Source organism: Caloenas nicobarica, chromosome 28, assembly GCF_036013445.1.
Source record: "Caloenas nicobarica isolate bCalNic1 chromosome 28, bCalNic1.hap1, whole genome shotgun sequence".
NCBI lineage: Eukaryota > Metazoa > Chordata > Aves > Columbiformes > Columbidae > Caloenas > Caloenas nicobarica.
Genome location: NC_088272.1, coordinates 298,153 through 321,653, shown reverse-complemented (window position 1 = coordinate 321,653; position 23,501 = coordinate 298,153). Strand labels below are relative to the sequence as shown.

At 60.7% G+C, this 23,501-nt stretch overlaps 1 protein-coding gene across 1 annotated transcript; it reads left to right on the top strand.

Annotated features, from left to right (window-relative positions):
- Positions 1-5,741: 5,741 nt before the first annotated feature.
- Positions 5,742-20,353, top strand: MMP14 (matrix metallopeptidase 14). The gene is made up of 9 exons (XM_065653027.1): positions 5,742-5,952; positions 10,210-10,338; positions 11,039-11,340; positions 12,242-12,403; positions 12,477-12,607; positions 13,313-13,451; positions 14,510-14,660; positions 16,878-16,993; positions 19,006-20,353. The coding sequence occupies exons 1-9, from the start codon at positions 5,897-5,899 to the stop codon at positions 19,329-19,331; spliced, it is 1,512 nt and encodes a 503-aa protein (XP_065509099.1). The 5' UTR covers positions 5,742-5,896; the 3' UTR covers positions 19,332-20,353.
- Positions 20,354-23,501: the final 3,148 nt, after the last annotated feature.

The following is a 23,501-nucleotide window of genomic DNA, read 5'->3' as shown; positions in this document are numbered from 1 at the left end:
TCCCCGCCGGCTCGGCGCTGGCCGCGCTGCTGCCCCCCGGCTCCCCCCGGCGCGCCGCGGCGCGGCTCTTCGCCCTGTGCCTGGGTGAGTCCCTGCCCCGCCCCCCCCCGCCCCCCGGCCCCGCCCCCCCCCGGCCCCCGGCCCCGCCCCCCTGACGCCGAGCCCCGCCCCCCGCAGAGCTCTGCGCCTCCGGTTGGCTGCGCCTGGAGCAGCCGCGGCCCTACGGGCCAATCAGCGTCCGGCTCCGCTCTGACCATTAAAGCGTCGGCACGGCAACCGCCCCCTGGGGGGGGGGGGGCGTGGTCTAGCGGCGGCTCAGCGGGAGTTTGTGAATGGGGGGCGGGGCGTGGGAGGGGCGGGGCTTGGGAATGGGGTGGGGTTTGTGAATGGGGCGGGGCGTGTGAATGGTGCAGTTTGTGAATGGGAGCGGGGCGTGTGAATGGTGCAGAGTTTGTGAATGGGGGCGGGGCTTGGGAGGGGGCGGGGCTTGGGAATGGGAGCGGGGCTTGGGAGGGGGCGGGAATTGTGAATGGGCGGGGTTTGTGAATGGGGGCGGGGTTTGGGAATGGGGGCGGGGCGTGTGAATGGCGCAGAGTTTGTGAATGGGGGCGGGGCTTGGGAATGGGGGCGGGGCTTGTGGATGGGGGGTTTGTGAATGGGGTGGAGTTTGTGAATGGGGCGGGGCTTGAGAATGGGCGGGGTTTGTGAATGGGGCGGGGCGTGTGAATGGTGCAGTTTGTGAATGGGAGCGGGGCTTGTGAATGGGGGCGGGGCTTGGGAGGGGGCGGGGCTTGGGAATGGGGTGGGATTTGTGAATGGGAGCGGGGCGTGTGAATGGCGCAGAGTTTGTGAATGGGGCGGGGCTTGGGAATGGGGGCGGGGCTTGGGAATGGGGTGGGATTTGTGAATGATGCGGGAATTGTGAATGGGCGGGGTTTGTGAATGGGGGCGGGGCTTGGGAATGGGTGGGGTTTGTGAATGGGCGGGGCTTGTCAATGGGCGGGGTTTGTGAATGGGGCGGGGCGTGGGAGGGGCGGGGCTTGGGAATGGGCGGGACTTGTGAATGGGGGCGGGGCGTGTGAATGGTGCAGTTTCTGAATGGGAGCGGGGCTTGTGAATGGGGGCGGGGCTTCTGAGGGGGCGGGGCTTGGGAATAGGGCGGGGTTTGGGAGTGGGGGCGGGGCGTGTGAATGGCGCAGAGTTTGTGAATGGGGGTGGGGCTTGGGAGGGGGCGGGGCTTGGGAATGGGGTGGGATTTGTGAATGGGGCAGGAATTGTGAATGGGCGGGGCTTGTGAATGGGGGCGGGGCTTGGGAATGGGTGGGGTTTGTGAATGGGCGGGGCTTGTCAATGGGCGGGGCTTCTGAGTGGGGGCGGGGCTTGTGAATGGGGTGGGATTTGTGAATGGGTGCGGGGCTTGAGAATGGGGGCGGGGCTTGGGAATGGGGGCGGAGTTTGTGAATGGGCGGGGCTTGGGAATGGGGGCGGGGCTTGGGAATGGGGGCGTGGCTTGGGGATGGGCGGGGCTTGTGAGTGGGCGGGGCTTGGGAATGGGGGCGGAGTTTGTGAAAGGGCGGGGCTTGTGAATGAGCGGAGCTTTGAATGGGCGGGATTTGTGAATGGGGCGTGGTTTGTGAATGGGGGCGTGGCCAAAGGGGCGGGATTCGCGGATGGGGCGGGGTTTAGGAGCTGGGGGCGTGGCCAAAGGCGGGGATGTAAAGGGGGGGGTGGCCCCTCCCCTCCCCTCCCCCCCCCGACACGTGATCGCCCCAAATCAACACACGTGACTCCTCCCCCTCACGTGACACACGCCCCCCCCCCCCAACAACGGGCGCCCCCTGGGGGTCAAAGCCGAACGCCTGGGTCCCTTGGGGCACTCCTGGGTCCCCCCCGAACTCCTGGGTCCCTCCCGAACTCCTGGGTCCCTTCCCGAACTCCTGGGTCCCTCCCGAACTCCTGGGTCCCTTGGGGCACTCCTGGGTCCCTCCCGAACTCCTGGGTCCCCTCCCGAACTCCTGGGTCCCTCGGGGCACTCCTGGGTCCCCTCCCGAACTCCTGGCTCCCTTGGGGCACTCCTGGGTCCCTCCTGAACTCCTGGGTCCCCCCCGAACTCCTGGGTCCCTCCCGAACTCCTGGGTCCCTTGGGGCACTCCTGGGTTCCCCCCGAACTCCTGGGTCCCTTGGGGCATTCCTGGGTCCCCCCTGAACTCCTGGGTCCCTCCTGAACTCCTGGGTCCCTTGGGGCACTCCTGGGTCCCTCCCGAACTCCTGGGTCCCTCCCGAACTCCTGGGTCCCTTGGGGCACTCCTGGGTCCCTCCCGAACTCCTGGGTCCCTCCCGAACTCCTGGGTCCCTTGGGGCACTCCTGGGTCCCTCCCGAACTCCTGGGTCCCTTGGGGCACTCCTGGGTCCCCCCCGAACTCCTGGGTCCCTCCCGAACTCCTGGGTCCCTTGGGGCACTCCTGGGTCCCTCCCGAACTCCTGGGTCCCACCCGCACTCCTGGGTCCCTTGGGGCACTCCTGGGTCCCTCCCGAACTCCTGGGTCCCCCCCGCACTCCTGGGTCCCTTGGGGCACTCCTGGGTCCCTCCCGAACTCCTGGGTCCCCTCCCGAACTCCTGGGTCCCTCGGGGCACTCCTGGGTCCCTCCCGAACTGCTGGGTCCCCCCCGAACTCCTGGGTCCCCTCCCGCACTCCTGGGTCCCTTCCCGAACTCCTGGGTCCCTCCCGGACTCCTGGGTCCCTCCCGGACTCCTGGCTCCCCCGCCCCGCCCCCCGCCCCGCCCCCCGCCCCTCCCCCCCGGTGGCTTCCCCGGCGCCGCCCGCCCGCGCGGCAGAAGCGGCTGCAGCGGCCCCTCCCCCGCCCGCGATGCCGCTGCTGCCGCTGCCGCTGCTGCTGCTGCTGGGGGGGGCGGCCGCCCCTCCCCCGCCCCACCGCGCCCCGTTCAGCCCCGAGGTGAGGGGGACCCAGGAGTGCCCCAGGGACCCAGGAGTGCGGGGGACCCAGGAGTGCGGGGCAGCCAGGAGTGCGGGGGACCCAGGAGTGCCCCAAGGGACCCAGGAGTGCCCCAGGGACCCAGGAGTGCGGGGGGACCCAGGAGTGCCCCAGGGACCCAGGAGTGCGGGGGACCCAGGAGTGCGGGGGGACCCAGGAGTGCCCCAAGGGACCCAGGAGTGCGGGGGACCCAGGAGTGCGGGAAGTGACCCCAGAATATCATAGCGGACCCAGGAGTGCCCCAAGGGACCCAGGAGTTCGGGAAGGACCCAGGAGTGCCCCAAGGGACCCAGGAGTTCGGGAGGGACCCAGGAGTGCCCCAAGGGACCCAGGCGTTCGGGAGGGACCCAGGAGTTCGGGAGGGACCCAAAGAGGGGACCCAGGAGTTCGGGAGGGGACCCAGGCGTTCTGCGGGACCCAGGCGTCCGGGCGCTTTTGCCCGATTTCCCCGCTTCTCGCCCCAATCCTTTGTCCCCTCCCCCCCCCGCCACGTCTCCTCTTTTTTTTTTTTTTTTTTTTTTCCCTCCCTTTTTTGCTCCTTTTTTTGGGTTTTTGCCCGTTTTCCGCCGGTTTTCCCCCATTCCCGCCCTCCCCCCCGCCCCGGTTTTTGTTCCTCCGACGCTTCCGCCTTTTCTGCGGTTTTTTGCCCCAAAAAACAACAGCGCGGGGGTGGAATTTGTCAGAGTGTCCGGCCGGCTGCGGTTTGTCCGGCCGGGAAGTGGCGGGGGGACCCAGGAGTTCGGGGGGGGACCCAGGAGTGCCCCAGGGGACCCAGGAGTTCGGGGGGGACCCAGGAGTGCCCCAAGGGACCCAGGAGTTCGGGGGGGGACCCAGGAGTGCCCCAAGGGACCCAGGAGTTCAGGAACCTCTCCCCCCCAAAAAAAAGGGACCCAGGAGTTCTGGAGGACCCAGGCGTTCGGGAGGGATGCACGTGATTGGGAAGGGACCCAGGAGTTCGGGAGAGGGACCCAGGAGTTCTGGGGGGGACCCAGGAGTTCAGGAGAGGGACCCAGGAGTTCGGGTGAGGGACCCAGGCGTTCTGGGGGGGACCCAGGCGTTCGGGAGGGACCCAGGAGTTCTGGAGGGACCCAGGCGTTCGGGAGGGATGCACGTGATTGGGAAGGGACCCAGGAGTTCGGGAGAGGGACCCAGGAGTTCTGGGGGGGACCCAGGAGTTCGGGAGAGGGACCCAGGAGTTCTGGGGGGGACCCAGGAGTTCGGGAGAGGGACCCAGGAGTTCGGGAGAGAGACCCAGGAGTTCGGGAACCCCCTCCGAAAAAGGGACCCAGGAGTTCGGGAGAGGGACCCAGGAGTTCAGGAACCCCCCAAAAAAGGGACCCAGGAGTTCGGGAGGGACCCAGGAGTTCTGGAGGACCCAGGCGTTCGGGAGGGATGCACGTGATTGGGAAGGGACCCAGGAGTTCGGGAGAGGGACCCTATAATTTAATGGGGGACCCAGGCGTTCGGGAGGGACCCAGGCGTCCGGGCCGCCCCCACTTAATTACCGGCTGCTAATTCTGTCCCCACGTGTGGGCGGAGCCACGTCCGGGGTGGGCGTGTCCGGTGCCTTAGCCCCGCCCCGCCCCCCCCGGACCTGACCACGCCCCCTTGGTCTGACCCCGCCCCCTTTTAGGCCTGGCCCCCCAAGGGGGACCCAGGAGTCCGGGAGGGACCCAGGAGTGCCCCAAGGGACCCAGGAGTTCGGGGGGGACCCAGGAGTTCGGGAGGGACCCAGGAGTTCGGGAGGGACCCAGGAGTTCAGGAAGGGACCCAGGAGTTCGGGAGGGACCCAGGAGTTCGGGGGGGACCCAGGAGTGCCCCAAGGGACCCAGGAGTTTGGGGGGACCCAGGAGTGCCCCAAGGGACCCAGGAGGTCGGGAGGGACCCAGGAGTGCCCCAAGGGACCCAGGCGTTCGGGAGGGACCCAGGCGTTCGGAAGGGACCCAGGCGTTCGGGAGGGACCCCGGCGTTTGGGAGGGACCCAGGAGTGCCCCGAGGGATCCAGGCGTTTGGGAGGGACCCAAGAGTTCGGGAGGGACCCAGGAGTGCCCCAAGGGACCCCAGCGTTCGGGAGGGACCCAGGCGTTCGGGAGGGACCCAGGTGTGCCCCGAGGGACCCAGGCGTTTGGGAGGGACCCAGGAGTGCCCCAAGGGACACAGGAGTTCGGGCAAGGGACCCAGGAGTGCCCCAAGGGACCCAGGAGTGCCCCAAGGGACCCAGGAGTTCGGGAAGGGACCCAGGCGTTCGGGAGGGACCCAGGCGTTCGGAAGGGACCCCGGCGTTCGGGAGGGACCCAGGTGTTCGGGAGGGACCCCGGCGTTTGGGAGGGACCCAGGTGTGCCCCGAGGGATCCAGGCGTTTGGGAGGGACCCAAGAGTTCGGGAGGGACCCAGGAGTGCCCCAAGGGACCCCAGCGTTCGGGAGGGACCCCGGCGTTTGGGAGGGACCCAGACGTGCCCCGAGGGACCCCGGCGTTCGGGAGGGACCCAGGCGTGTGGGAGGGACCCCGGCGTTCGGGAGGGACCCCGGCGTGCGGGAGGGACCCAGGCGTTCGGGAGGGACCCAGGCGTTCAGGAGGGACCCCAGCATTCGGGAGGGACCCAGGAGTGCCCCAAGGGACCCAGGCATTCGGGAGGGACCCAGGAGTTCGGGAGGGACCCAGGCGTGCCCCGAGGGACCCAGGCGTTCGGGAGGGACCCAGGAGTTCGGGAGGGACCCAGGCGTGCCCCGAGGGACCCAGGCGTGCGGGAGGGACCCCGGCGTGCGGGAGGGACCCAGGCGTTCGGGAGGGACCCAGGCGTGCCCCCGCAGGCCTGGCTGCAGCGCTACGGGTACCTGCCGCCCGGCGACCTGCGCTCGGCGCTGCGCGCCCCGCGGGCCCTGCAGGGGGCGCTGGCCAGCATGCAGCGCTTCTACGGCATCCGGGTCACCGGGGAGGCCGACGCCGACACCCTGAGGTGGGGCGGGGGCAGTGGGGGTCAGTGGGGTGGGGTCAGTGGGGGGTCAGAGGGGCAGGTCTGTGGGGGTCAATGGGGGTCGATTGGGGTCAATGGGGGTCAATGGGGGTCAATGGGGGTCAATGGGGGTCAGTGGGGGTCAGGGGGGCGGGGTCAGTGGGGGTCAGTGGGGGTCAATGGGGCGGGGTCAGTGGGGTGGGGGTCAATGGGGTGGGGTCAGTGGGGCAGGTCTGTGGGGGTCAATGGGGCTCAATGGGGCTCAATGGGGCAGGGGTCAGGGGGGCGGGGTCAGTGGGGCGGGTCTGTGGGGGTCAATGGGGGTCAGTGGAGCGGGGTCAGTGGAGCAGGGTCAATGGGGGTCAATGGGGGTCAATCGGGCAGGGGTCTGTGGGGCGGGGTCAGTGGGGTGGGGGGTCAATGGGTGTCAATGGGGGTCAATGGGGGTCAATGGGGCGGGGGTCAGTGGGGGGAGTGTGTGGGGTGGGGGGGTCAATGGGGGTCAGTGGGGTGTGTCTGTGGGGCAGGGGCCAATGGGGGTCAATGGGGGTCAATGGGGCGGGGGTCAGTGGGGCGGGGTCAGTGGGGGTCAGTGGGGCAGGGTCTGTGGGGTGGGGGTCAATGGGGGTCAATGGGGGTCAATGGGGCAGGGGTCAGTGGGGTGGGGGTCAATGGGGGTCAATGGGGCAGGGGTCAGTGGGGCGGGGTCTGTGGGGCGGGGGTCAATGGGGGTCAATGGGGGTCAATGGGGCGGGTCAATGGGGGTCAATGGGGGTCAATGGGGCAGGGGTCAGTGGGGCGGGGTCAGTGGGGTGGGGGTCAATGGGGGTCAATGGGGCTCAATGGGGTGGGGTCAGTGGGGGTCAGTGGGGTGGGGTCAATGGGGGTCAATGGGGCAGGGGTCAGTGGGGTGGGGTCAGTGGGGCGGGTCTGTGGGGGTCAATGGGGGTCAATGGGGGTCTGTGGGGCAGGGGTCAATGGGGGTCAATGGGGGTCAGTGGGGCAGGGGTCAGTGGGGCGGGGTCTGTGGGGCGGGGGTCAATGGGGGTCAATGGGGGTCAATGGGGGTCTGTGGGGCAGGGGTCAATGGGGGTCAATGGGGGTCAATGGGGCAGGGGTCAGTGGGGTGGGGTCAGGGGGGCAGGGGTCAATGGGGGTCAGTGGGGTGTGTCTGTGGGGCAGGGGTCAATGGGGGTCAATGGGGCGGGTCAATGGGGGTCAGTGGGGGTCAATGGGGCAGGGGTCAGTGGGGCGGGGTCAGTGGGGCAGCTCTGTGGGGCAGGGGTCAATGGGGGTCAATGGAGGTCAATGGGGCAGGGGTCAGTGGGGCGGGGTCAGTGGGGGTCAATGGGGGTCAATGGGGCAGGGGTCAGTGGGGCAGGGGTCTGTGGGGCAGGGGTCAGTGGGGGTCAATGGGGCGGGGGTCAGTGGGGTGGGGTCAGTGGGGTGGGGGTCAATGGGGGTCAATGGGGGTCAGTGGGGCAGGGGTCTGTGGGGCGGGTCAGTGGGGCAGCGGTCATTGGGGGTCAATGGGGCAGGGGTCTGTGGGGCAGGGGCCAATGGGGGTCAATGGGGGTCAATGGGGCAGGGTCAGTGGGGCGGGGTCTGTGGGGTGGGGGGTCAATGGGGGTCAATGGGGTGGGGTCTGTGGGGCGGGGTCTGTGGGGCGGGTCTGTGGGGCAGGGGTCAATAGGGCGGGTCAATGGGGGTCAATGGGGGTCAATGGGGCGGGGTCTGTGGGGCGGGGTAAGTGGGGGTCAATGGGGCGGGGTCTGTGGGGCGGGTCTATGGGGGTCAATGGGGGTCAATGGGGCGGGGTCTGTGGGGTGGGGGTCAATGGGGGTCAATGGGGCAGGGGTCAGTGGGGCGGGGTCTGTGGGGCGGGGGTCAATGGGGGTCAATGGGGGTCAATGGGGGTCAATGGGGCAGGGGTCAATGGGGCAGGGGTCAGTGGGGCGGGGTCTGTGGGGCAGGGGTCAAAGGGGGTCAGTGGGGCGGGGGTTAATGGGGGTCAGTGGGGCGGGGTCAGTGGGGCGGGGGTTAATGGGGGTCAGTGGGGTGTGTCTGTGGGGCAGGGGTCAATGGGGGTCAATGGGGGTCAGTGGGGCAGGGGTCAGTGGGGCGGGGTCTGTGGGGCAGGGTCTGTGGGGCGGGGTCAGTGGGGCGGGGGTCAATGGGGGTCAGTGGGGCGGCTCAGTGGGGTGGGGGTCAATGGGGCTCAATGGGGCAGGGGTCTGTGGGGCGGGGTCTGTGGCTCCATCCATGGGGTCTATGGGTCGGTCTATGGGGTCTGTGGGTTCATCTATGGGTCTATGGCTCCATCCATGGGTCTGTGGCTCCATCCATGGGTCTATGGGTTGGTCTATGGGTCTGTGGCTCCATCCATGGGTCTGTGGCTCCATCCATGGGTCTGTGGCTCCATCCATGGGTCTATGGGTTGGTCTATGGGTCTGTGGCTCCATCCATGGGTCTGTGGCTCCATCCATGGGTCTGTGGCTCCATCCATGGGGTCTATGGGTTGGTCTATGGGGTCTATGGGTCCATCTGTGGCTCCATCTATGGGGTCTATGTGTCCATTCATGGGTCTATGGCTCCATCTATGGGTCTGTGGCTCCATCCATGGGTCTGTGGCTCCATCCATGGGTCTATGGCTCCATCTATGGGTCTATGGCTCCATCCATGGGGTCTATGGCTCCATCCATGGGTCTATGGCTCCATCCATGGGGTCTATGGCTCCATCTATGGGTCTATGGCTCCATCCATGGGTCTATGGCTCCATCTATGGGTCTATGGCTCCATCCATGGGGTCTATGGCTCCATCCATGGGTCTATGGCTCCATCCATGGGGTCTATGGCTCCATCTATGGGTCTATGGCTCCATCCATGGGTCTGTGGCTCCATCTATGGGTCTATGGCTCCATCTATGGGTCTATGGCTCCATCCATGGGGTCTATGGCTCCATCCATGGGTCTATGGCTCCATCCATGGGGTCTATGGCTCCATCTATGGGTCTATGGCTCCATCCATGGGTCTATGGCTCCATCTATGGGTCTATGGCTCCATCCATGGGGTCTATGGCTCCATCCATGGGTCTATGGCTCCATCCATGGGGTCTATGGCTCCATCTATGGGTCTATGGCTCCATCCATGGGTCTGTGGCTCCATCTATGGGTCTATGGCTCCATCTATGGGTCTATGGCTCCATCTATGGGTCTGTGGCTCCATCCATGGGTCTATGGCTCCATCTATGGGTCTGTGGCTCCATCCATGGGTCTATGGCTCCATCCATGGGGTCTATGGCTCCATCTATGGGTCTATGGCTCCATCTATGGGTCTGTGGCTCCATCCATGGGTCTATGGCTCCATCCATGGGGTCTATGGCTCCATCTATGGGTCTATGGCTCCATCTATGGGTCTGTGGCTCCATCCATGGGTCTATGGCTCCATCTATGGGTCTATGGCTCCATCTATGGGTCTGTGGCTCCATCTATGGGTCTGTGGCTCCATCCATGGGGTCTATGGGTCGGCCTATGGCTCCATCCATGGGGTCTATGTGTCCATCCATGGGTCTATGGGTTGGTCTATGGGTCTATGGCTCCATCTATGGGTCTGTGGCTCCATCCATGGGGTCTATGGGTCGGTCTATGGCTCCATCCATGGGTCTATGGCTCCATCTATGGGTCTATGGCTCCATCTATGGGTCTGTGGCTCCATCCATGGGTCTATGGCTCCATCTATGGGTCTGTGGCTCCATCCATGGGTCTGTGGCTCCATCCATGGGTCTATGGCTCCATCTATGGGTCTATGGCTCCATCTATGGGTCTGTGGCTCCATCCATGGGGTCTGTGGCTCCATCCATGGGGCTATGGCTCCATCTATGGGTCTATGGCTCCATCTATGGGTCTGTGGCTCCATCTATGGTTCTATGGGTTGGTCTATGGGGTCTATGGCTCCATCTATGGGTCTGTGGCTCCATCCATGGGGTCTATGTGTCCATCCATGGGTCTATGGCTCCATCTATGGGTCTATGGCTCCATCCATGGGTCTGTGGGTCCATCCATGGGTCTATGGGCCGGTCTATGGGATCTATGGGCCGGTCTATGGGTCTATGGGCTGGTCTATGGGATCCATGGCTCCATCCATGGGTCTGTGGCTCCATCCATGGGGTCTATGGGTTGGTCTCTGGGTCTATGGGTCGGTCTCTGGGGTCTATGGGTCGGCCTATGGGTCAGCCCCCCACGGCCTTGCCGTCTGCCGCAGGGCCATGCTGCGCCCCCGCTGTGGGGTCCCGGACCAGCTGGGCTCGCAGGTCAAGGGCAACGTGCGGAGGCGGCGGCGCCGCTTCGCCCTGCAGGGGGCGCGCTGGGACGGGCCCGAGGTCACCTACAGGTCAGGGGGCCCGGGGGCGGGGCCCGGGGGGCCATCCGTGGGGCTCGTGGGGCGATGGGTGGCGGTTGTGGGTCCGGTCATGGGGCCGTGGGGCCTCAACGAGAAGATCTGTGGGGCCGGCGGGTCCATCTCTGGGGTCTGTGGGTCTTCTAGAAGTTGTTGTGGGGCTGGGGACCCTCCCATTGCCCACCTAGAGGTAGTTATGGGTCCCAGGGCCCCATAGGAACATGTCCGGGTCAAGATCTAATGGTAGTTATGGGTCTGGAGACAACTGGAGAACATCTCCTGGTGAGGAACCGATGGCAGTTATGGGGCTGGGGACCCTCCCATTGCCCACCTAGACGTAGTTATGGGTCCCAGGGCCCCATAGGAGCATGTCCCCGTGCAGATCTTGAGATAGTTATGGGTCTGGAGACAACTGGAGAACATCTCCTGGTGAGGAACCAATGGCAGTTATGGGGCCGGGGACCCTCCTATTGCCCACCTAGACGTAGTTATGGGTCCCAGGGCCCCATAGGAACATGTCCGGGTCAAGATCTAATGGTAGTTATGGGTCTGGAGACATCTGGAGAACTTCTCCTGGTGAGGAACCGATGGCAGTTATGGGGCCGGGGACCCTCCTATTGCCCACCTAGACGTAGTTATGGGTCCCAGGACCCCATAGGAGCTTCCTGACCCCCACATGTCCCGCCCCCCCCAGCATCCAGAACTTCACCCCCAAGGTGGGTCGCGCCGGCACCGTCTCCGCCATCCGTCGCGCCTTCGCCGCCTGGGCCGCCGCCGCCCCCTTGACCTTCCGCGAGGTTCCCTATGGGGCGGGAGGCTCCGCCCCCCAGGCCGACATCCTCATCCTATTCGCCGAGGGCTTCCATGGGGACAGCGCCCCCTTCGACGGGCCCGGGGGCTTCCTGGCCCACGCCTACTTCCCCGGGCCCCACATCGGGGGGGACACGCACTTCGATGAGGCCGAGCCCTGGACCGACCAGAACCACGACCTCAGCGGTGAGTCCCGAGACCCCAATTTGGGCTTTTCTTGACCCAACGTTGGCTTTCCTTGACCCAACGTTGGGTTTCTTGACCCAACGTTGGCTTTTCTTGACCCAACTTTGGGTTCTGTTGACCCAATGTAGGGTTTTCTTGACCCAACGTTGGCTTTTCTTGACCCAACTTGGGGTTTTCTTGACCCAAGTTGGGGTTTTCTTGACCCAAGTTTGGGTTTTCTTGACCTAACGTTGGGTTCTGTTGACCCAATATTGAGTTTTCTTGACCCAACGTTGGGTTTCCTTGACGTAATCTTGGTTTTTCTTGACCCAACGTTGGGTTTCTTGACCCAACGTTGAGTTTTTTTGACCCAACCTCGGGTTCTGTTGACCCAACGTTGGGTTTTCTTGACCTAATCTTGGGTTTTCTTGACCCAACGTTGGGTTTTCTTGACCTAATGTTGACTTTTCTTGACCCAACATTGGGTTTTCTTGACCTGATCTTGGGTTTTCTCGACCCAACGTTGGGTTTCTCGACCCAACGTTGGGTTTTCTTGACCCAAATTGGGTTTTCTTGACCCAGCATTGGGTTTCTTCACCCAACTTCGAGTTTTCTTGACCCAACGTTGGGTTTTCTTGACCCAACGTTGGGTTTTCTTGACCAAACATTGGGTTCCTTGACCTAATCTTGGGTGTTCTTGACCCAACATTGGGTTTCTTCACCCAACTTCGAGATTTCTTGACCCAACGTTGGGTTTTCTTGACCCAACGTTGGGTTTCTCGACCCTACGTTGGGTTTCTTGACCTAATCTTGGGTTTTCTTGCCCCGCCGTTGTATTTTCTCGCCCCAACTTGCCCTTTTCTCCCCCCTCCTCTCCCCTTTTGCCCCATTTCCCGCGTTTTCCCCCCGAACCCCCCCGCAGGGAACGACCTGTTTCTGGTGGCGGTTCACGAGCTGGGCCACGCGCTGGGCCTGGAGCACTCGAGCGACCCCTCGGCCATCATGGCCCCGTTCTACCAATGGATGGACACCGAGAGCTTCGTCCTGCCCGACGACGACCGACGCGGCATCCAGCAGCTCTACGGTTGGTCCCGATGGGTCCCTTTGGGTCCCTGTGGGTCCCTGTGGGTCCCTGCTGACCCCCCCCGTCCCCCCAGGTTCGGGTCCCGGCCCCACGTGGCCGCCGCTGTCCCCGGGTCCCACCCAGGGGTCGCCCCACGGCCCCCGGATCTGCGACGGGAACTTCGACACCGTGGCCATGCTGAGGGGGGAGATGTTCGTCTTCAAGGTGGGGACATCGGGGACATCGGGGACAATGGGGACAATGGGGGTGATGGGGACACTGGGGACAATGGGGGTGATGGGGACATTGGGGTGATTCGGACAATGGGGACATGGGGACATTGGGGACATTGGGGGTGATGGGGACACTGGGGACATTGGGGTCAATGGGGGTGATGGGACATTGGGGACAATGGGGACCTTGGGGTCAATGGGACATTGGGGACATTGGGGGTGATGGGGGCATTGGGGTGATGGGGACAATGGGAACGATGGGGACATTGGGGGTGATGGGGACATTGGGGACACTGGGGTCAATGGGGGTGATGGGACATTGGGGACAATGGGGACCTTGGGGTCAATGGGACATTGGGGACAATGAGGACAATGGGGGCAATGGGGACAATGGGGACATTGGGGGTGATGGGGGCATTGGGGTGATGGGGACAATGGGAATGATGGGGACATTGGGGGTGATGGGGACATTGGGGACATTGGGGTCGATGGGGGTGATGGGACAATGGGGACAATGGGGACATTGGGGACAACGAGGACGTTGGGGCCAATGGGGACAATGGAGACATTGAGGACAATGGAGACATTGGAGACAACGGGGACAACGGGGACAACGGGGACATTGGGATGGACTTGGGGACACATTGGTGGCCCTGGGGACCCCGAGATGCCACCGACTTGTCCGTCCCCCCCCCAGGAGCGCTGGTTCTGGCGGGTCCGTGACGGGCGAGTCCTCCCGGGTCACCCTCTCCCCATTGGGCAGTTCTGGGCCGGGCTGCCCCCCAGCATCAGCGCGGCCTACGAGCGCAAGGACGGGAAGTTCGTCTTCTTCAAGGGTGCGTTGGCGACGCCCTTACGCCGTATCGCGACGTATCGCGACGTATCGGGGCCATATCGCGCCATATCGCGACGTATCGCGACGTATCGTGGCCGTATCGCGACGTATCGGGGCCATATCGCGCCGTATCGCGGCCATATCGCGCCGTATCGCGACGTATCGTGGCCGTATCGCGACGTATCGGGGCCATATCGCGCCGTATCGCGACGTATGGCGACGTATCGGGGCCATATCGCGCCATATCGCGACGTATCGCGACGTATCGCGACGTATCGCGGCCACATCGCGCCGTATCAGGGCCGTATCGCGCCGTATCGCGACGTACCAGGGCCGTATCGCGACGTATCGCGATATACCGGGGCCATATCGCCACATATCGCGGCGTTCTGGGTCACGTCGCGGCGCTACGACGCCGGGTCGGGACGTATCGCGGCCATATCGCGGCCTTTCGGGTCGTATCGCGGCCATGGAGCGATCTATCGGGTCGTATCGCGGCAGGAACGGGGGCTCCGGGCGGGATATCGGGCAATATTGCCGCGATATGACCCGCTACGTCCGTGTATCGCCGCGATATGCCCCGAAACGCCGTGATATCACCACGATATGACCCGCTACGTCCGTGTATCGCCGCGCTATGCCCCGAAACGCTGCGATATTGCTGCGATGTGACCCGATACGTCGTTCGATTGCCGCAATGTGACCCGATATGTCGTGATACGGCCACGATACGACCCTGTCCGTCACTGTACCGCCCTGATATCGCCACGATATGCCCCGATACGCCGCGATATCGCCGCGATATGCCCCGATACGCCGCGATATCGCCGCGATATGCCCCAAAACATCGTTATATCGCCACGATATGGCCCAATGCGTCGCGATACGGCCACGATATGACCCTGTCCGTCACCGTATCGCCGCGATACGACCCGATACGCCGCGATATGCCCCGATATGAGCCAATACGCCCTTATATCGCCGCGATACGTCGCGATATGCCCCGCGGCGTCCCCCTATCGCCCCCGGCTGACCCGGCCCCGTGTCCCCCGTGCCCAGGTGACCGCCACTGGGTGTTCGCGGAGGCGGCGCTGGAGCCCGGGTACCCGCGGGCGCTGGGCGACATGGGCCGGGGGGTCCCCCGGGACGGGTTGGACGCCGCGCTGCTCTGGCTGCCCAGCGGGAAGACCTACCTGTTCCGCGGGGACAAGTGGGTGACAACGGGGACCTTCGGGGACCTTTGCGACCTTCTAGAACCTTCTGGGGCCTTTGGGACCTTCTGGGACCTTCTGGGGCCTTTGGGACCTTCTGGGATCTTTGGGACCTTTGGGACCTTCTGGGACCTTTGGGACTTTCTGGGACCTTCTGGGACCTTTGGGACCTTCTGGGACCTTTGGGACCTTTGGGACCTTCTGGGACCTTTGGGACCTTTGGGACCTTCTGGGACCTTTGGGACTTTCTGGGACCTTCTGGGACCTTTGGGACCTTCTGGGACCTTCTGGGGCCTTTGGGACCTTCTAGAACCTTCTGGAACCTTTGGGACCTTTGGGACTTTCTGGAACTTTCTGGGACCTTTGGGACCTTTGGGATCTTCTGGAACTTTCTGGGACTTTCTGGGACCTTTGGGACCTTCTGGAATTTTTTGGGACCTTCTGGGGCCTCTTGGGACCTTCTGGGACCTTCTGGGACCTTCTGGGGCCTTTGGGACCTTCTGGAACTTTCTGGGACCTTCTGGGACCTTTGGGACCTTCTGGGACCTTCTGGGACCTTCTGGGGCCTTTGGACCTTCTGGAACCTCTGGGACTTTCTGGAACTTTCTGGGACCTTCTGGGACTTTCTGGAACTTTCTGGGACCTTTGGGACCTTTGGGATCTTCTGGGACCTTTGGGACCTTCTGGAACTTTCTGGGACCTTCTGGGACCTTCTGGGATCTTTGGGACCTTCTGGAACTTTCTGAGACCTTCTGGGACCTTCTGGGACCTTCTAGAACCTTCGGGACCTTTGGGACCTTCTGGGACCTTTGGGATCTTCTGGAACTTTCTGGGACTTTCTGGGGCCTTTGGGACCTTCTGGAACTTTCTGGGACCTTTGGGATCTTCTGGAACTTTCTGGGACTTTCTGGGACCTTTGGGACCTTCTGGAACTTTCTGGGACCTTCTGGGACCTTCTGGAACTTTCTGGGACCTTTGGGACTTTCTGGAACTTTCTGGGACTTTCTGGGACCTTTGGGACCTTTGGACCTTCTGGGACCTTCTGGAACCTTCTGGAACTTTCTGGGACCTTCTAGAACCTTCTGGGACTTTTGGGACCTTCTGGGACCTTCTGGGACCTTTGGGACCTTTGGGACCTTTGGGACCTTTTGGGGCCTCTTGGGACCTTCTAGAACCTTCTGGGGCCTTTGGGACCTTCTGGAACTTTCTGGGACCTTCTGGGACCCTTGGGATCTTCTGGAACCTTTGGGACCTTCTGGAACTTTCTGGGACCTTCTGGGATCTTTGGGACCTTCTGGAACCTTTGGGACCTTTGGGACTTTCTGGAACTTTCTGGGACCTTTGGGACCTTTGGGATCTTCTGGAACCTTTGGGACCTTCTGGAACTTTCTGGGACCTTCTGGGACCTTTGGGACCTTCTAGAACCTTCTGGGACCTTTGGGACCTTTGGGACTTTCTGGGGCCTTTGGACCTTCTGGGACCTTCTGGAACCTTCTGGAACTTTCTGGGACCTTCTGGGGTCTCTTGGGACCTTTGGGACCTTCTGGGACCTTCTGGGGCCTTTGGGACTTTCTGGAACTTTCTGGGACCTTCTGGGACCTTTGGGACCTTCTAGAACCTTCGGGACCTTTGGGACCTTTTGGGGCCTCTTGGGACCTTCTAGAACCTTCTGGGACCTTTGGGACCTTCTGGAACTTTCTGGGACTTTCTGGGACCTTTGGGACCTTCTGGGACCTTTGGGACCTTCTGGGACCTTCTGGAACTTTCTGGGACCTTCTGGGGTCTCTTGGAACTTTTGGGACCTTCTGGGACCTTTTGGGACCTTTGTGACTTTTGGGACCTTCTGGGACCTTTTGGGACCTTTGGGACCTTCTGGGACCTTCTGGAACTTTCTGGGACCTTCTGGGGCCTCTTGGGACCTTTGGGACCTTCTGGAACTTTCTGGGACCTTTGGGACTTTCTGGAACTTTCTGGGACCTTCTGGGACCTTTGGGACCTTCTAGAACCTTCTAGAACCTTCTGGGACCTTTGGGGACCTCCCGGGTCCTTGTGGGGACCCTTGCGAGCTTTGGGGGAACCTCTTGGCACCCTCGGGGACATTCGGGGCCCTTCTGGGACCTCTTAGAACCTTCTGGAAGCTCCCGAGCGAGCCCTTTCTTGGGGTCTCCGGGAGGCCCCCCAGCGTCCCCACTTGTCCCCAATTCATTGTCCGGCAGGTATTACCGGTTCAACGAGGACACGGGCGCCGTGGACCCCGAGTACCCCAAGGACATGGGGGTCTGGGGGGGGGTCCCCGCCAGCCCCCAGGGGGCGTTCGTGGGGCACGACGAGGGTGAGGGGACAATGGGGACAGTGGGGGGCCGTGGGGACATTGGGGTCAATAGGGACAATGAGGGGCCATGGGGACATTGGGGATATGGGGACAATGGGATATTGGGGGTAATGGGGGACATTGGGGTCAATGGGGACAATGGGGGGACGTGGGGACATTGGGGTCAATGGGGACAATGGGGGGACGTGGGGACAAGGGAGATATAGGGACAATGAGGGGACATGGGGACATTGGGGTCAATGGGGACAATGAGGGGACATGGGGGATATGGGGGGACATGGGGACAAGGGGGATATGGGGACAATGGAGGGACATGGGGACATTGGGGTCAGTGGGGACAATGGGGGGATATGGGGGGACATGGGGCCATTGGGGACATGGGGACATTGGGGGGATATGGGGACATGGGGGGATATGGGGGGACATGGGGACATTGGGGACATTGGGGGGATATGGGGACATGGGGGGATATGGGGGGACATGGGGAGATTGGGGACATGGGGACATTGGGGGGATATGGGGATATGGGGGGACATGGGGACATTGGGGACATGGGGACATTGGGGGGATATGGGGACATGGGGGGATATGGGGGGACATGGGGACATTGGGGACATGGGGACATTGGGGGGATATGGGGACATGGGGGGATATGGGGGGACATGGGGACATTGGGGGGATATGGGGACATGGGGGGATATGGGGGGACATGGGACATTGGGGACATGGGGACATTGGGGGGATATGGGGACATGGGGGGATATGGGGGGACATGGGGACATTGGGGGGATATGGGGACATGGGGGGATATGGGGGGACATGGGGACATTGGGGACATGGGGACATTGGGGGGATATGGGGACATGGGGGGATATGGGGGGACATGGGGACATTGGGGGGATATGGGGACATGGGGGGATATGGGGGGACATGGGGACATTGGGGACACGGGGACATTGGGGATATGGGGACAATGGGGGGATATGGGGACAATGGGATATTGGGGTCAATGGGGACCATGGGGGGCCATGGGGACATGGGGGATATGGGGACAATGGGGCCATGGGGGCCGTGGGGCCACGCGGTGGGTCCTGATCGGTGTCTGTTCTCTCCCCCCGTCCCCGACGTCCCCCCCTTGTCCCCACCACCCCCCGGCCTTCGTGTCCCCACCTGTGTCCCCCATGTCCCCCCATATCCTCCCATTGTCCCCATATCCCCCATTGTCCCCATGTCCCCCCATATCCCCCTATATCCCCATATCCCCCCATTGCCCCCATGTCCCCCCATGTCCCCCATTGCCCCCATGTCCCCATGTCCCCCCATGTCCCCATGTCCCCCATTGCCCCCATATGCCCCCATTGTCCCCATATCCCCCCATGTCCCCATATCCCCCATTGTCCCCATATCCCCCCATGTCCCCATATCCCCCCATATCCCCCCATTGCCCTCATGTCCCCATGTCCCCATATCCCCATATCCCCCCATATCCCCCATTGTCTCCATATCCCCCCATACCTCCCCATATCCCCCCATTGCCCCCATGTCCCCATGTCCCCCATTGTCCCCATATCCCCCATATCCCCCACATCCCCCCATTGTCCCCATGTCCCCATATCCCCCCATATCCCCCCATATCCCCCATGTCCCCATATCCCCCCATGTCCCCAATGTCCCTATATCCCCCATGTCTCCATTGTCCCCATATCTCTCATCACCCCCATATCCCCCATATCCCCCCATATCCTCCATCACCCCCATGTCCCCCATTGTCCCCATATCCCCCCATGTCCCCAATATGTCCCTATATCCCCCATGTCCCCCCATATCCCCCCATGTCCCCATATCCCCCATTTCCCCCATATCCCCCCACATCCCCCCATTGCCCCCATTGCCCCCATTGCCCCCATTGCCCCCATGTCCCCATATCCCCCCATTTCCCCCATATGCCCCATCCCCCCCACGCCCCCCCCGTCCCCGCATTGTCCCCCCGTGCCCCCCCCCCCGCCCCCCAGCCTTCACCTACTTCTTCAAGGGCGCCCTCTACTGGACCTTCGACAACCGCGCCCTCCGCGTGACCCCGGGCTCCCCCAAATCCCTGCTCCGCGATTGGCTGGGCTGCCCCGCGCCGTCCCTCCCGCCGCCCGACGCCGGCGGCGACGGCGCCGACGGCGACGTGGTGGTGATCGCGGTGGGCGGCGCGGCGGGCGGGCTGGCGGCGCCGCTGGCGCTGCTGGCGCTGGCCGGGGCGGCGGCGGCCGGGCTGGCGCTGCTGTGGCGCCGCCGCGGGGCCCCCGAGCGCCTGCGGCGCTGCCAGCGCAGCCTGCTGCCCCGCGTCTGAGCGCCGCTCTGCCCCCCCCCGGCCGCGCCCCCTGTAAGCCACGCCCCCCGTAAGCCACGCCCACTTCCAGGCCACGCCCGCCAAGCCACGCCCGCCTGGAAGCGCCCCCCCACACCGGGAGGGGTGGCCACGCCCCCCCCCTTGAGGCTCCGCCCACTTTAAACCCCGGCGAGTTTGGCCACGCCCCCTTGACACCCCACCCACTTTGACCCTTGGGGGCTTGGCCACGCCCCCCCCCTTGGGCTCCACCCACTTTGACTCCCCGGGGTTTGGCCACACCCCCCCCTGAGGCTCCACCCACTTTGACCCTTGGGGGTTTGGCCACGCCCCCCTGAGGCTCCGCCCACTTTGAATCCCTGGGGTTTGGCCACGCCCCCCTGAGGCTCCACCCACTTTGACCCTTGGGGGTTTGGCCACGCCCCCCCCCCCGAGGCGCCGCCCACTTTGAATCCCTGGGGTTTGGCCACGCCCCCTTGAGACCCCACCCACTTCGACCCTTGGAGGTTTGGCCACGCCCCCCTGAGCCTCCGCCCACTTTAAACCCCGGCGAGTTTGGCCACGCCCCCTTGAGACCCCACCCACTTTCGATCCCTGGGGGGTTTGGCCACGCCCCCTGAGGCTCCGCCCACTTTGAATCCCTGGGGTTTGGCCACGCCCCCCGAGGCTCCACCCACTTTTAACTCCTGGGGTTTGGCCACGCCCCCCCTCCCCGAAGCTCCGCCCACCAGGGCAAGCTCCTCCCACTTCACACCCCCCCAATCAATTGTGGCCACGCCCCCTTGAGGCTCCGCCCACCTTGACCCCCCGGGGTTTTGGCTCCGCCCCCCGCGTTCGTGGCCACGCCCCCTCCCCACCCCCCCATTGTCTCTATGGTGCTCGGCCCCGCCCCCCCCCCCGGCGGTACCAGCCAATCCCCGGACGGGAAGCGGGGGAGGGGGCGTGGCTATGCAAATGAAGGGGGCGGAGCCCGGCGTGCATAAGGGGGGGGGTGGTTTTTTTGTTTTGGTTTTTTTTTTTAACGGTTTTGGGGTTTTTTTTGGGGGGGTGGGGGAGGGGAAGGGCCCGATCCCGCCCCCCCCGTCCTGCGGGTTCGGGACGGGGGGGGGAGCTGGGGGGAGGGGCCGCCCGGACCCCCCCGGGGGGTTTATTGGGGGGGGGGGGAGGGGAAGGGGAGTTTTGTTAATAATTAATGTTAATTAATAATAATTAAAGAAACGCCCTGGATAAAGGCAGGGGATGAGGCGGCTGGTTTGGACCCCGAGGGACCCAGGCGTTCGGGAGGGACCCAGGAGTTCGGGAGGGACCCAGGAGTGCCCCAAGGGACCCAGGAGTTCGGGGGGGGACCCAGGAGTTCGGGAGGGACCCAGGAGTGCCCCAAGGGACCCAGGAGTCCGGGAGGGACCCAGCAGTTCGGGAGGGACCCAGGAGTTCGGAGGGACCCAGGAGTGCCCCAAGGGACCCAGGAGTTCGGGAGGGAACCAGGAGTGCCCCAAGGGACCCAGGAGTTCGGGAAGGGACCCAGGAGTCCGGGAGGGACCCAGGAGTGCCCCAAGGGACCCAGGAGTTCGGGAGGGACCCAGGAGTCCGGGAAGGACCCAGGAGTTTGGGGGGGACCCAGGAGTGCCCCAAGGGACCCAGGAGTTCGGGAGGGACCCAGGAGTTCGGGAGGGACCCAGGAGTGCCCCAAGGGACCAAGGAGTTCGGGAGGGACCCAAACAGAAATTTGGGGGTGGAAATTGCAGGCAATCGGGGGGGAAAATCAAAGAAATCCGGGGCGAATTCGGGAAAATAAGGGAAAAATACGAGAAAAAAATGAGGAAAATTTTTAAGTGGTGCAGTTACCGTATTCACCCGAATATTCGCCGCATTTTTTGCTGTTTAATTACCGTAGTTACCCGAGTATTCGCACCAAAGTTTCGTTCTTTAATTACTGTATTTCGCCTATTTCCCGATTTATACGAAAAATGAAAACGGGCGAATATACAGGTAAATACAGGCAATTTTGAGGCGATTTTTGCCAAATTCTGGGGAGATTTTTGTCAATTTAGGGCAATTTGGAGCGATTTGGGTCCATTTGGGCCAATTTGGGTCAGTTTTGAAGCGTTTTTAGGTCAAGTTTGGGGAATTTTGGTCGATTTTGAGTTGATTTTGGGGAATTTTGGTCAATTTTGAGTTGATTTTGGTCAATTTTGGGGCGATTTTGTTCGATTTTGAGTTGATTTTGGTGATTTTGGGGGCAATTTGGTCAATTTTGAGGCCATTTGGGTCAATTTTGGGGCAATTTTGGGCAATTTTGAGTTAATTTTGGTCAATTTTGGGGCGATTATGTTCAATTTTGAGTTGATTTTGGTCAATTTTTTGGTGATTTGGGTCAATTCTGGGGCTATGTTGCTCAATTCCGCATTGATTTTGGTCAAGATTGAGTCAACTTTGGTCCCTTTAATTACCGTATTTCACCTGCCCGTGTTTACCGATTTATACAAAAAATTTAAATGATGTGGCAAATATACAGGTAAACACGGTAATTAAACAGCTATAAATGGGGCGTATATTCGGGGAAATACGGTAATTAAGAAGCCAAAAAAAGCGTGGGGCGTATATTCGGGGAAATACGGTAATTGAGAAGCAAAAAAAAAATCGGGGCGTATATTCGGGGAAATACGGTAATCAAGAAGAAAAAAAAAAAAAAAAAAGGGGGGGGGGGGGCGTGGCGTATATTCCGGGAAATACGGTAATTAAGAAGGAAAAAAATATGGGGCGTATATTCTGGGACATACGGTAATTAGGCAGCTAAATTTAATTGGGGCCAATATTCAGGGAAATACGGTAACTGGCTCCAAGTTTCGTTTTTGGGACATTTTTCCCCAAATTTCCCCCAATTCCCGCACGTCACGAGATAAAATAGGAAATACAATTAAAAAATTAAAATCGATTAAAATGATGAATTGAAAATTAAAAAGAGGTTAAACGAAAATTAAAATTAAGTAAAATGGAATAAAAGTCAAACAGAAACGAAAATTAAAATGAAATAGAAAAGGAAATTTTAAAAAATGAAACGAAATAAACCACAGGGAATAAAAAATGAAACAAAATTAAAAATTAAATTTAAAAAAATGAAGCGACAGAAAACACATGAAATAAAAAGAAAACGAAATCGAAACCGGAAATTTAAAAATCGAAAGAAACCACACGGAATAAAAAGAAAATGAAATGAAAAAATTGAATTTTAAAAATGAAATGAAATTTAAAAGGAAATTTAAATTTGAAACGAAATGAAACACGGACTAAAAAGAAAATGAAATAAAAAATGGAATTTTAAAAACGAAATAAACCCCGTGAAATAAAAATAAGATGAAAAATGGAAATTTTAAAAACGAAATGGGATAAAATTCAGGAAGTAAAAAAAAAAAGGGATTTAAAAATTGAAATGAAATAAACCGCGTGAAATAAGAATGAAACGAAATTTAAAACGAAATTTAGAAAAATCAAACAAAATAACCCACGGGAAATAAAAACGAAACGAAATAAAAATTGGAAATTTTAAAAAGCGAATGGAGTAAAACTCACAGAATAAACATAAAATGAAATTTTAAACGGAAATTTAAAAATTTGAATGAAATAAAATACGTGAAATTGAAATGAAATGAAATAAAAAATGGAATTTAAAAATTGAAATGAAATAAAACACCTGAAATTAAAATTAAATGAAATTTAAAATAAAATTAAGTGATTAAATAAAATAAACCACATGAAATAGAAACGAAATAAATGAAATTTTAAAAGGAAATGAAGCAAATTTATAATTGAAGAAATAAAATACGAAATAAAGTGAAATTAGAGACAATTTGCAGCGCTCGATTTTCTTTTATATTTTAATTTCATTTTATTTTATCGGGGGGAAAGAAAAATGGCAAAAAAAAGCCCCAAAATGCAGCAATTTGGGGCAAAACCGGCGGAAATTGGGCAAAAAAGCCACGTGGGGAAACGAAATTTTGGGGCAAATCGGGAGAAAAATGCGGAAATTTGGGGAAACCAGGAGGAAAGGGCAGAAATTTGAGGGAAAACGGGGGAAATTTGGGGGAATTTTGAAAGGAGGAAAAACGGCGAAATTGGGGCAAAATTTGGTGAAAATGGGTGAAAATCAAAGAAATTTTGGGGGGATTGGGGGAA